General features: G+C 39.6%; 3 protein-coding genes across 10 annotated transcripts in view; 2 read left to right on the top strand and 1 right to left on the bottom strand.

Moving 5' to 3' along the window:
- Window positions 1-3,805, top strand: part of Ubr1 (Ubr1 ubiquitin ligase) — a 23,127-nt gene extending 19,322 nt beyond the window's left edge. For 4 of the 5 annotated variants that reach the window (XM_022841374.2, XM_022841372.2, XM_022841373.2 and 1 more), the window contains exons 13-17: window positions 155-341; window positions 631-1,277; window positions 1,704-2,053; window positions 2,334-3,091; window positions 3,508-3,805. In XM_022841374.2, coding sequence (XP_022697109.1) covers window positions 155-341; window positions 631-1,277; window positions 1,704-2,053; window positions 2,334-3,091; window positions 3,508-3,567 — 2,002 coding nt within the window. In that variant the 3' untranslated portion in view covers window positions 3,568-3,805. The remainder of the gene's footprint in view (window positions 1-154; window positions 342-630; window positions 1,278-1,703; window positions 2,054-2,333; window positions 3,092-3,507) is intronic. The other variant, XM_022841376.2, reaches the window with a different exon arrangement.
- Window positions 3,789-12,100, bottom strand: part of LOC111265041 (uncharacterized) — a 12,198-nt gene continuing 3,886 nt past the window's right edge. Inside the window, exons 1-4 of one of the 4 annotated variants that reach the window (XM_022841382.2) lie at window positions 7,082-7,309; window positions 5,585-5,843; window positions 5,204-5,423; window positions 3,789-4,465 (exon numbers count right to left, since the gene is read on the bottom strand). In XM_022841382.2, the coding sequence (XP_022697117.1) occupies window positions 4,288-4,465; window positions 5,204-5,423; window positions 5,585-5,843; window positions 7,082-7,180 (756 nt within the window). In that variant the 5' untranslated portion in view covers window positions 7,181-7,309 and the 3' untranslated portion in view covers window positions 3,789-4,287. Of the gene's footprint in view, window positions 4,528-5,203; window positions 5,424-5,584; window positions 5,844-6,403; window positions 6,691-7,081; window positions 7,310-12,100 lie in introns of those variants that run through there. The other 3 variants (XM_086970320.1, XM_022841384.2, XM_022841383.2) reach the window with 3 other exon arrangements.
- On the top strand, window positions 7,362-9,647 carry mdlc (RING finger protein mdlc). Its single transcript, XM_022841381.2, has 5 exons — window positions 7,362-7,573; window positions 7,817-8,021; window positions 8,204-8,389; window positions 8,548-8,805; window positions 9,066-9,647. The coding sequence occupies exons 1-5, from the start codon at window positions 7,471-7,473 to the stop codon at window positions 9,328-9,330; spliced, it is 1,017 nt and encodes a 338-aa protein (XP_022697116.1). The 5' UTR covers window positions 7,362-7,470; the 3' UTR covers window positions 9,331-9,647.

Genomic DNA, 12,100 nt, shown 5'->3' with positions numbered 1-12,100 from the left:
AAAGTATTTTCCGATTGTTGTGCAAGCACAGGCAACAAACTTTGCCGTCGGTCTGTTAGTCGTAATCTCTAGTCAATCTATCTTTAATTCCCACTATCCTTGATCAACTTTCGCATGGGGGTGTTAATACAAACGCTCTTCGATTCCGATTTAGCGTGATTTTCAGCGCTCCACTGGCGATGGGTTTGCCCCCATCGGACCTTCGTGGTGGTGCACACATGTCCACTTGCGGTCACGTGATGCACTGGGATTGCTGGGAGGCATTCTATCACCTTGTACAGACAAAAGAACGCCGTCGCCCCGTCAGATATGGCCGACATGTCAGCTTCGATGTTTCCCAGGTATGTAGACACATCGTGCTCACACACTCTGTATTGCAAGATGCTTGATGTCTTAGTGAATGAATAAATACTAATAACGTCCTTAGCCTTTCCGTAGTTATTCGTGAAAATCACTAGGCTCAAATATAATGGGCTTACGAATCAGACCGCGTCAGAGGAGTAATAGCGCTCAGTAATTCTTTCGGTCATTTTCACATGTTTTACTGTTTTATTGTTTCATTTTGTTTTTTACTTCTTTCATTTTGTCTTTCGCTTCGCGTTCGTGACTGATATTTTCGCTCTAATTTAGGGCGAGTTCCTGTGCCCACTATGCGAGTGCCTCTCCAACAGCGTGATCCCAATAGTACCGTGCCAAAAAGACGAGACAAAAATAGACCCCATTGCCGAGCAGACGCTCTCAGAATGGCTCGATTCTGTTAGGAGCATCGCGGACAGTGCCACGCCAATGGGAATCGACGTGGGCTGCGAAGAGCCCAGTTCCTTACCGGTCAGTCCAAGAAGGCTAGACGGAAACCCGGCTGAAAACCCAGCCCAAGAAGCCGTAGATGAAAATCAAGAACGAGCTCCAACGGCTTCGTCTGCCGAACAGGCATTACGAAACAAACTGTGGGTTCCACCAGGAGGTGTTCGAACTGATCAAAGCTCGATACAGCTCCCGCCCAAAGCGGAATCAATGCTACAGAGGTTTGTGTCGACAACAAGCCAGGTTGTTCTAGGGGACGAAGAAGATGCGTTCCTAGCGGTAACCTGGACGTTGGCTTACACTATTCAGGCAACCGAATGGTGTATTCGTTCCGAAGACAAGGCCCTACTCGCAGATATCTCGTCTCGAAAACTTTACTGCCTTGAAAATATGATTAAAGCTACACAAGTTGCTTCAGTGTTGGGCATCATCAAGTCGTCGAATGTCGCCTCTGACGCCCTGCAAGCGCTTAGGTATGTACTGCACAAGCAACAAGTCGTATAATGAATTTAAGATGTTTCACTAGAGAATGGCCTAACTATTTTTTGAAACGGATGTGCCATGTAAGGCAAGCAGTGCTATGTTTCTTTGAGGACATGAGGATCATTCTCATGTATGGCCTAACTACTTTTTTCTTTTTTGCGAGGCCTTATTGACATGGGAAACGTTTTCATATGTAGAAACAGCCTTATGTAAGGCTGTGCTTAGTGCTAAGTCTGTGGTTATTAAACCTTCTGATAGCTTTAAGTATGTTTCATTTAAGGAAACGCCTTCGAACAATCCAGATAAGGCGGACAAAAAAGCTCATTACTCGTATGAATTATTTCGTGAGGTTTTCTTTGATTTATAATTTTATAATCTATTGAACGTTTTCCTGTTGCTTCCGATTTCCTTATTAGATGTATCCTGTTGCCACAAACTGAGGTCGATTCCTGCATCCTTGAGATCGATCCATTTGGACTGCTTTGCATGCTCCATTCCTCGCTGCACAAGGTGACCAATAGTGATGCGTTTACGCTTAACAAGAACCTGCTTTCACTCGTCATGACGATGCATATCGTACAAATCGTCATTTCGCTCTATCTACAAAAGGACAAGCAAGCCGATGAGGCGACGACTAGCACAAGCAGCACCGGCACCAATAGTACTACGAGTACTAATATTGAAATGGGTGATTTTCCAGCAACGAGTGCCGGAGCCCCGGCGCTAACAGGATCGTTTGACGCAGACCGCATCAACGAATTTGCTGGTACGCTTGGCAGATTCCTTCTTCTTTTTGCCGATATCGATAATAAAAGTAAAATCCTCCTATATCCCTCAGATAGCTTAGAACATTATTGTATGGACGCTTGTCATTAGCAAATAACGCCGACAACTATACCATAAATACATAAAGAGCAAGACTGTCTGGATCGAGGAGTTGCTCTCCTTTTGCTGTATCATTCGTAAATAACATATATATAAAAGACTAAACAGGTGCATACGGCACATTATTCTATATATTCATTATGATGTTCCTTCCATTGCAGGAGAAGTACTGCTTGCTGCAGGTCTGTCAGCAAATCACCGCTTCCCCCCAGCGATTCGCGTGATTGAAGCTCTCGTGCCCTTTTTACGAGCCACGGCAATACTGCAATATTTCGTCTCACCTCGTGACTGTGATGGTCGTATGCGCAACAATAAACTAAACGATCCTGTGAGTCTAACCCAGTTCATCGGTATCTCGGTCGGTCATATCGAGGCTATGCTACGATGTCGGCCGTTACGTGAGCTTGCTCTGTCGTGGGCACGACAGCCGAAAGTACTCCATCTCGCCACGTCCCACTGGAAGCCTATCTATCCATTAAAAGTAAACTCTTTGATTCAGCTACCTAACGACTATTCCGAGCTGATCAATTATGTCGCGTTATTGACGTGTCCGAGCTCAGAGGGCGAAATTAACATTCTCGGTGACGAGGTCCGAGCCCCCACGATGTGTCTCGTCTGTGGGGCTGTTCTTTGCTCGCAGAGCTACTGTTGTCAGACAATGTGGGGCAATCAACGAGTCGGTGCTTGCGTTGCGCATGCAGCGAAGTGTGCCTCAGGTGTAGGCGTATTCTTGAAAATTAAGGATTGCCGCGTTATGCTACTCGTTGGCGACTCGAAGGGCGCCTTTTCGAGTCCACCATATGTCGACGAGTACGGAGAGACCGACCCGGGATTGCTACGCGGAAACCCACTTACGTTGTGTAACTCTGCCTACACGCAACTCAATCAGCTATGGCTATCGCACAGCGTCCCTGAGCAGGTTTGTATAATATTTAGCCAGTGGCTCTAAATAAGCGTGATCGATGATGTGCTGAGTACTAGCTATACGAAATACCTGCAGAGTCTGGTTTTCTTCAGGCGAATGTGGCTTTAACTAGGCATTTTGTTAAGGTTTTTACATGAGTGCAAGAAGGACGATGGCCATAGAATCAGATGATTAGAGGTTCACCTCTTTTTGGTCATCGGGTCAGATGCGAAAAATATTTTGCCTAGTCTTATTGAATATTAATTTTGTTAAAAAATGCCAACAGATTAGTTATTCTCAAAAAATGGTAAACCAGTCCGTGTGTTTAGGATACCAGGCTTTGTGAGTAATTAATACAAACCATTTCCTAGTGACCCTGACCATGCGAACGTTGTTTTAATGCACACATCTTCTTCTTGTTATTCTTTCAGGTTGCTCATGCGCTTGAAGCTTCTACAAGTCTCAGTTCGACTAATTGGGCGCTAATGTAACATGTAATCTAACAGGTGTTTAATAGGTACATAACAAAAAAACAAGAGAACAAGCTATTTAGGCAGTAGCAGAGACTATTAAGGGGGTGGCTACGACGTGGGATTGTACATCATTCTATCTAGTGTAAGCGAATAAAGAAATGAGTCTTTATTTCACACTCGACATTTTAAACTGGCGTGTTACCTGATATCACTAATGATACAAATAAATGATAGAAAAATTTGTCTAACACCAACATCTCTCATCTTCAAGTCTTTATTTTTTTCACCATAAATGTACTTGCATGTTTAAATGGCTTTATACATTTATAAATTATTTACAAATCGCGCCGTATACATGGTGACAAACACTTTTAAGGTACAATGCAATCACTATAGTATGCAGAAACTCAAGTGGACAAGTCAAGTACAGTGTGGACAACGTAAAAGGAAAGTAGCAATACTGTAAACATATATTGTTGATCTAGATGGACATATAATTAAGTTTATCTCCGCACGCATAAGAGTTAAAACTGAGAAGATTAAAAATTACAATCGAACGTTCTCGCAAATTCTAAGACGAGTTCCGTATACAATGATGCTGTTGGCATACAGTTGGCTATTAGACAAAGAATGCAGCACATGACTTCGCATCTTCATTGCGCAACCGCTTCGTGCTATTCGCTTAGATGACCTGACGATCCGTTGGATTAAGTTGTGCGAACAAGGTACTCCATTCCACTACTTTCGTTCGGCTAACCCGTGCGAGTCTTTGCTGCCGTCTCTATGAACATAATTGACAAGCCATTCAAGCTTCGAAGACAGTTCGGCTTGCTGAACGACAAAATCCTCTTGCAGGGAATGGCTGACAAGGGCACGTTTTACGGAGGTAGGAAGATTACTACTATGTTCAAGTAATCTGTAACGAGATCGTGTCAATCAGACGATTGCCCATAAGTATCGCTCGCACGAACCTGTAACCTTGTATAGAGAAGTAAATATAAACCTTTTTTTTCTTTATATTGTAATCCATTACGTTAAGACCCACATATGCAAATTATTATGTGCGCAAGGTACGTTTTGTGTTTGTTGTTTACATGCCTATCGTATACAGTGTGAAAGGAATGGCTGTGCAACGAAACATCTGTCGATTTGGTTAGAATTTAGACTAACAATAAAAATTATATTCGGTACTTCGCTTGCCTTATTTCTAGTAGCGGTGACGGAGATATGAGGCAAAGTAATATATGCTCCATTAAGTGAAGCGTATACTATTCGTTTTTTTTCCGTGAGCACCCTGCTACTTAGTAATCTAAATTCATCATGTAAAAGGAAGGTCGTGCGCAAATGTCTTATATTGTAATTGGACTTCATATCATTACCAGCAGATAAACTATTGAATTGATATGAAGGAATTTGTCAAAAAATAAGCTTTTCCGCAATCAGGTGATCTGTATGTTGACACTTAATACCTTTTGCAGAAAGAATTCCCGGTAGTATTTTGTTTTTAAAAAATAAGGCAGTATCTACAAAGGTAGTCTCAGTTAGAGCGAGCATTTGAAACTGTTATAGTTCACATAAAAACAAAATATGCACCTAAAAAAAATATGTACCTATGTAAATATTACGAGCTTTCCAGGTAAAGTTACTGCTTTACCTGTTGACCAGGTCAATATTGTGTTTGAGGTGAGTATGAACGGTTTTTCTGAAGGTGTCCGCATTTCCCTTGTCTCTAACTCGTTCATCGTTTACTCTTCTTAGTTCAGCCTTGGTACGATCTAGCTCACCACGAAGAGAAACCACTTCCCTGTGTAGTGACGTTAACGAAGTGTCCTTTTCACCAAGGAGGCCGACGAGTGTATTTATCGGACTCTTATCTGATGGGAGTAAAATAAGAAAACAACATAATAGACTTTTTCATCAACTCAACTTTATTGAGAAACTGGCTAGTTTTATATAGCATAGATATTTTAAACGTGAGTCGAGTCTTAATGTACGGTGTACACCGTACGTACGTCAATGACGTGCATGCACTCACCATTATAACAAGTATATGGATTGGCACAGCATCGGGAACCGCTAGTAACGCTATTATCGTGAACACGTCCAATTCGAGGAGTAGATTCCTTTTCAACATTTTGACGAGTACGACTTAATGATACTCCACTGTCCAAAACGTGGTCATTTCTCGTAATTGCGCTATTCACGCTTCGGCGAATTTCCTCTAGAGCAGTTTCATGCGACCTCTGGTACTCAATCAAGCGCTGATTCAGGACAGTGACATTACTGTTTGTGCCCTAAAGTACAGATATAACAACAGAACAACGCTTGCAATTGAAGGCGTGTAGCCGGTTCGTAGTTCAATACTACGGATAGAATGTGGTATATCTATATATATTTGCGTGCTAGTAAATCAACACATACGTGCAATGTACACGTGCAAACGTAATTATTAGAAAACAAATTTTTTTTTCTGAAATTTGCTAAAGGTATAAATTAAGTTTGCCACGCGTTATATTGATACGCCAATTGGTGTACTTCATTGCTGTAAAACGGTGAATAGATGTTTTTATTAAAAAAATATATCTTGTGCATATGAACGAAGTTTTTAAAAGGAAAGCTACAATGTCTCGTGTTAATTAGTGAATGTGTAAATATAAAAAAATACATTATTTTACACAAATTTTAGTACGGGTAGTTATCAAACAACTGTTAGAAGTTGTCTAATAAAACTATGATGTTGACATAACAATTACCCTTTTTTACTGCTTTTGGTCTAACAACTACGAGCGATCTACGAACAACTGGAGTATGCTAAAAAAATAAATTACAAGTACATATAATACACAGTTCGCACAAAACTACCACAACGTGTCGCCATTGTTATGATAGCGGATTCACGATCATAAGATCATGAGTTGACTATGGAAGGCCGTTCTAACTGCTAGAAGCCTGAAATTGGTAAAGACAAAATAAAGATAAGGAATGAATGACGGACTGGAGAAAATATTTTTTTGTCGACTTATGAAGTTGTTGTTTGGAACCACTCAGAAAAACTTTTAGATAGCGATTGAAACCGTCTCGTCACTGCATGTACACAAGAGAGCAACCTTCAACAACCAATGGTGATGGTTTTCAATAACAAACTGAGATTTAGTGCAAGACTTTGTGCTGTTCATTTGCATGAACGCATTGCAATACCTACGAACGTGTTCTTCACCTGTTCCTTTTTATATCTAACTATGTTACTACATAATTGGCTTCTATTACCTCTCTACTATATAGACCTTGGCTTCTACATAAACGGTCTTTTGTTTGATTCCACCTGGACGCGAACTTGAAAACTAATCAGGTTAGCTTCGACTCACTTGTTATAGTATAACAGTATAATGTCACATAAGTAAAACACCTAAAACAGGTAATCGAAAAAATCTCGTTCGGGCGGTTAAACACCCCTATAACTGTACTGTAACTTCCGATTCGCGCCGTTGCTATCTATCCGCAGTAAGTAAGCACACACACCGTCCGTCCTTACCAGCAGGACACTAGATAACTTGTTCACTTTCGCTACGAGGTCGCTTTCTGTAGCTGATGTCAGCGAATCTTCAGAGGCCTGCCGGTGTTCAGACTCCATCGTTTTGCTTTATCACAATACTTAATTGGCAAAGCATACAGTACATGGCTAAAAATAATAAATCTCAACTGCGGTTTAAAACTAGCTCCATTTCAAATTGACAGTTATTCTGTGGGTCCAGTCCGGCATTCTGTCGATTTTTAACTAAGTGACGGAACGCCTGCTTATCTGTTATAGTCTGGAATCGTCGTGTTCCATTTCGTTCAGTTTATGTACTGTTGTGGTTGGCAAGTATTAAGCGGCACGTATTACATTCAGAGTTTATATTGTTTTCAGTATTTTCGTGCACTATGTCTAATCAGGAAGAAGGTTCCGAAGAGCAAGCATGCGCGTTTTTCAAGCCAAAAGTCTGCAAACGAGCAGTAATGCGTCGAAGACAACAGACGTCAGATGGTAGGCGAAACCTAGTTTAGTTCAGGAACGATAGACATTATCTTCACTCAAAAAGACAACAGTGCATATTATAGAAGATTTATTGATAGTTCTGTAGTCAGATAGTTATGGCTGATTTAGCAGAGTCAAAAAACGAGACTGTTATTTCCTAGATGTTTCCCAAATCATTAAAGCTCATATCAGTCTTCTTCACTTTGGCACCAATACTAGTATATTAATATGATTATCAATGTACTACTTCAGATTCGGATGACGAATCATCAGTAAAGAAGGTTGATAGAAAACGTTTGAACGGGCTAGTACAAGGGACCGGTGGTTCAAAAAAATGGCGCTCCGAAGAAGAGACTGTTGGCGTGGCATTTAGCTCATCTAGAAAAACAAGCGGGCCAAATGATCAAGGGGCAACTGCTACATCTGAAATTAATACGGAGTTTGACAAGGATTCCAGGTATCTGTTGATTAGTCTTCTAGTACAAATGGTAATAAATACTTATCTTTACGATAATTATTATGAATGCTCTATCTTGTTTCCTTAGCAAACCTAATCAGTCCTGTTATTAAGAATAAACACGCTTATTGTTGTTATATTTTAGAAAATGTAATTAATTCGTAATTATTTATGATTTTCAGATCCATCTTCGAACGTGCTCAAAAGATTAACGAGGAAAGGAAGGGACAAGAGGACGACAAAGTGTACCGAGGCATAAATAATTACACCCAGTTCATCTCAAAGAAGGACACAGCTGCAGGTAGTGCCGCAAAAATGAAGGCTAAGGGACCACTTCGTGCTCCAACGAATATTCGAAGTACTGTTAGGTGAGTGGCTCCATGCTGCGCGATTCATTATAAGGCATTTATTCAAAGATGTAATTATCTGAAATCATAAAAGTACCGAAAGTGATTGATGTTCGGAGAATACAAAATATCAAATTTGTACTTACTTCAGTTCTAACCAAATATAACTTTTTTTACAGATGGGATTACCAACCTGATGTATGCAAAGACTTTAAAGAGACAGGCTTCTGTGGTTTTGGTGATTCATGCATATTTATGCATGATCGAAGTGACTATAAGCATGGCTGGCAGCTTGACAGAGAATGGGACGAAAAGCAGAAAGCTAAACAAAAAAAGCTTCAAGACGGGAAGTCAGATGAAGATAATGACGACGACGATCGGAAATACGAGATTCCTTCAGATGAGGATGATCTACCGTTTGCGTGTTTTATTTGCCGGTAGGCCTCCAGAACGTGTCATACTGGTTATTACCCCATTATAAGTTTTATTTACCTTCTGTGATAATGCAAGCTTGCTTTAGCTTTAGAATTTATGAAAAAGTTCGAGAAAAAGTTATGAGGCACTTTGGGGCAAGGGTCGGCCGAGGACCAGAGAACATACAAACGTGAGCGAGAAAGGTAGTTTCAATAGGATTTCCTAAACTAAATTGCCTTTCTTACGTTTGTCGATGTATTTTTATTTTTTCATTGTTTTTCAGGGAAGCCTTTGTTAACCCTGTTGTGACAAAATGCGAACATTTCTTTTGCGAAAAGTGCGCGTTAGCACACTTTAAGAAATCTAGTCTTTGCTTTGTGTGCGGGAAACCCACTGGCGGCGTATTTAATCCAGCAAAGGAGTTAGCAGTAAAGATTGCTGAAAGAAAGCTAAATGGAAAAGATGACGAAGAAGACGACGAAGAGGCGAGTAAAAAAGGCGGACCAAGCGGAGACGTGGGAAACCTGTTCAATGCAAAGAAGAACTAACAGAACAAGTTGGCATTGACAAAATGGTATGACGATGATTAGGAAATGCTAGCGTACTTACTTCATATGCGATAAAACCTTGCCCATATATATACCCAACTCAGAGCATGCCCAATTAAAACAGCAGTATGGATTAAGGAATTTTTAAGGAATATCCTCCATAATCTGCTCTGTATTAACAAAGCCGCTCGGCGTTACTGTCATGTTTTTTGTAAATAAATTGTAAATACTCAAATTCAGACGATCGCGATACATATTTGTGATCGTACGCAACTATATTGAAATAAAGTAAAATTATTTTGAGGACCCAGCTACTATGTAATATGTCATTAATATTAACCAAAAAATAAGTAACGAGTTCAACAAATGCTATTCGTTGCTTTTTGATTTATACATGGTTAATTTTTTTAAAGCAAGGCTGTCAGAAGGCGTAGCACGCTTACATGAAACCACAGTCCAATATTTCACATTTCATTTAAGTTACAGTAAAACATAGCATATAGCAACATACAGTCATACCTCGGAAACCTAATTTACGAAAAGCGCAGCCAGTGCGATCATGCCGCTTTAGAAACTTCTAAATGTAGTTTAACACTCAAAAAAACATGTTTTTCTGATACAGTCGGTTGGAACAATGAAAGCTAACCTTTTATTGTTGTCGTGTATTATCCTTATTTATTGTGTGTATTCATTCAGCATAACGGCATTAAGTGGTGCAGCTTATAATAAAGATAGGTAGCTCTTTTGATTGTTCGAAGGTATACAATGCGTACCGTAGGTAATCGACAGGACTAGATATATTTTATTTATTCAGATTTTGAGTAATAGCGAAATGATATCTGTTATAAACTGTGTAGCAATGTCTCTTTTAAAAAATTAGTAGAAATTAATTTACTTCATATATATAGAGCTTCAATATATATCGTATTTATCTATTATTAATCGTATTAATCGTATATATATAGAGCTTCAATAGCAAAACTCTTATAATAAGAGTTTTGCTATTGAAACTCACAAGCCGCAACGCCACGTGCTACCCACTTTCTTACACTTAGACCGGCAACAACAATCTGTCTCGTTTGTTTCAGCTGCTTCGGCTTATCTTGCTTCAGCTGTACAAAGTGTACATTTACCTCTTTTAAATTTTGCGGTAAACACACGTTCATAGAAGTTTACTATTTGAATTAGGACACGAAGCTTGTGCTCTGGAGCTTGCTCTGCTAAAGTGGGTTAGTTAAAGGTAGGTTTTTGAATTCGAATTTCTGAAAAACGTTCGGGCCCATTCGAATATAGTAGGTTTTGTTCAGGCAGAGTTGGGATACTCACCTCTCATCATCGCTATGTTTACATCATTTATAAGGTCGCATGTATTTATATGTCTTTACATACCCTTCTATGGCTTCTCTGCCGCAAACTAATGATCTAAGTGATAAAAGGTCGTCTGGTTTCAAATCCAAATAAATATACTATACCAGTAAAAAATATGTTTCATTTATTACTATTTTATATTACTCAACGTATCATCTTTAGATATTTGTCTAATAAAAGAACTGTTGTTAGAACAGTAACCGTTGGTAAGAAGCGGTAACGGCGGTTTCCTTTGGAGATTCATAGTATTTAAATCTCAACTAATTTACATCATAAACTGGACACACGATCAATAACGATTATATAGAAGTAATAGAGACTATTATTATCCATACTATATGATATGTATTCAATAATGTCTGTATATAGCTTTATTCAATGTTCGCTTGCGTCGTAATCCGAAGCCAACGCCATGGTATATCCGTAAAATCACGTGTATCACTCTCGTAATAGTACGGTAATAACGCATTCGCTTATTAAAATTAAAAACATGCGAGGTAATTTAGATTCTGAGGCGAGCGTAAACACGCTTATTATACTGAAAGCCAGCCGTTGGGCGCAATGCTAAATGACAGTACATCAAATCAGAAATATTTTAAATTCAAAATCAAGCTTAGACATTCTGGTTTACAGCAAAGAACACCTATTTAAAGGAATTTCCGCAGTGGAACCAGACTCAAAATTCGCAACATTTACGAGATCCGCGTATAACCACTTTGCAGCTTTAATTTATTCATCTATCCATGTAAATAAAAGTATCAGCGAGCTCGGAAGAATTAGCGACGTAAATTTCAGCATAGTAGCCTTCTATAGTATTGTCAAATATTGTCCAAAGTGCATCAATAGAAAAAAAAATAGTGAAGAAAGAATGGTCTAAACAGCGCTACCTGAATATAAGGATCGCACAGCATGGCTCAAGCACTGTCCGAGAACACCAAGTTTTGGGGCACCCCAGGCCAGAAGTTGGCTAAAGACCAAAAGCAATGGTGCTCTTTTTGCAGAGATCGAACACGATCTCAAAGATGCAACGCTTGCTCAATCGGTGGTGTATTTCTTTCTGTCACCCAGTCAGAATCTTCGCCAAAAAGAAGCGAATTAATTCACAAGCACAGTGTAAGTCAGAATAATAAAATGGGATGACCCATATTATGTTTGGTCCCGTTATTTGAACTAAAGATAGCACGATACATGACAACCAATCGTTTATTTTGCCAGTACAGTTAACTGGCCTATGATAAGCGTTGTAGGTCTGACTTCTTGCGATATGGGTAGCGCCAACTCAAATGTTTTGTCAAATGAAAGCCTTGTCAAACCTTGTAGCAGAGCTTCAGCTGACCTGTCGGTTGTGTGTCTCTGGGTTGTGCCTTTTTGGTACGTATTTCACTCATTAGGTACAAAAGAC

This window comes from Varroa jacobsoni, unplaced genomic scaffold, assembly GCF_002532875.2.
Source record: "Varroa jacobsoni isolate VJ856 unplaced genomic scaffold, vjacob_1.0 scaffold_924, whole genome shotgun sequence".
In the NCBI taxonomy this organism is placed as follows: Eukaryota; Metazoa; Arthropoda; class Arachnida; order Mesostigmata; family Varroidae; genus Varroa; species Varroa jacobsoni.
Note: the sequence above shows the minus strand (reverse complement) of the source record. Positions and strands in the feature narration are given on the sequence as shown.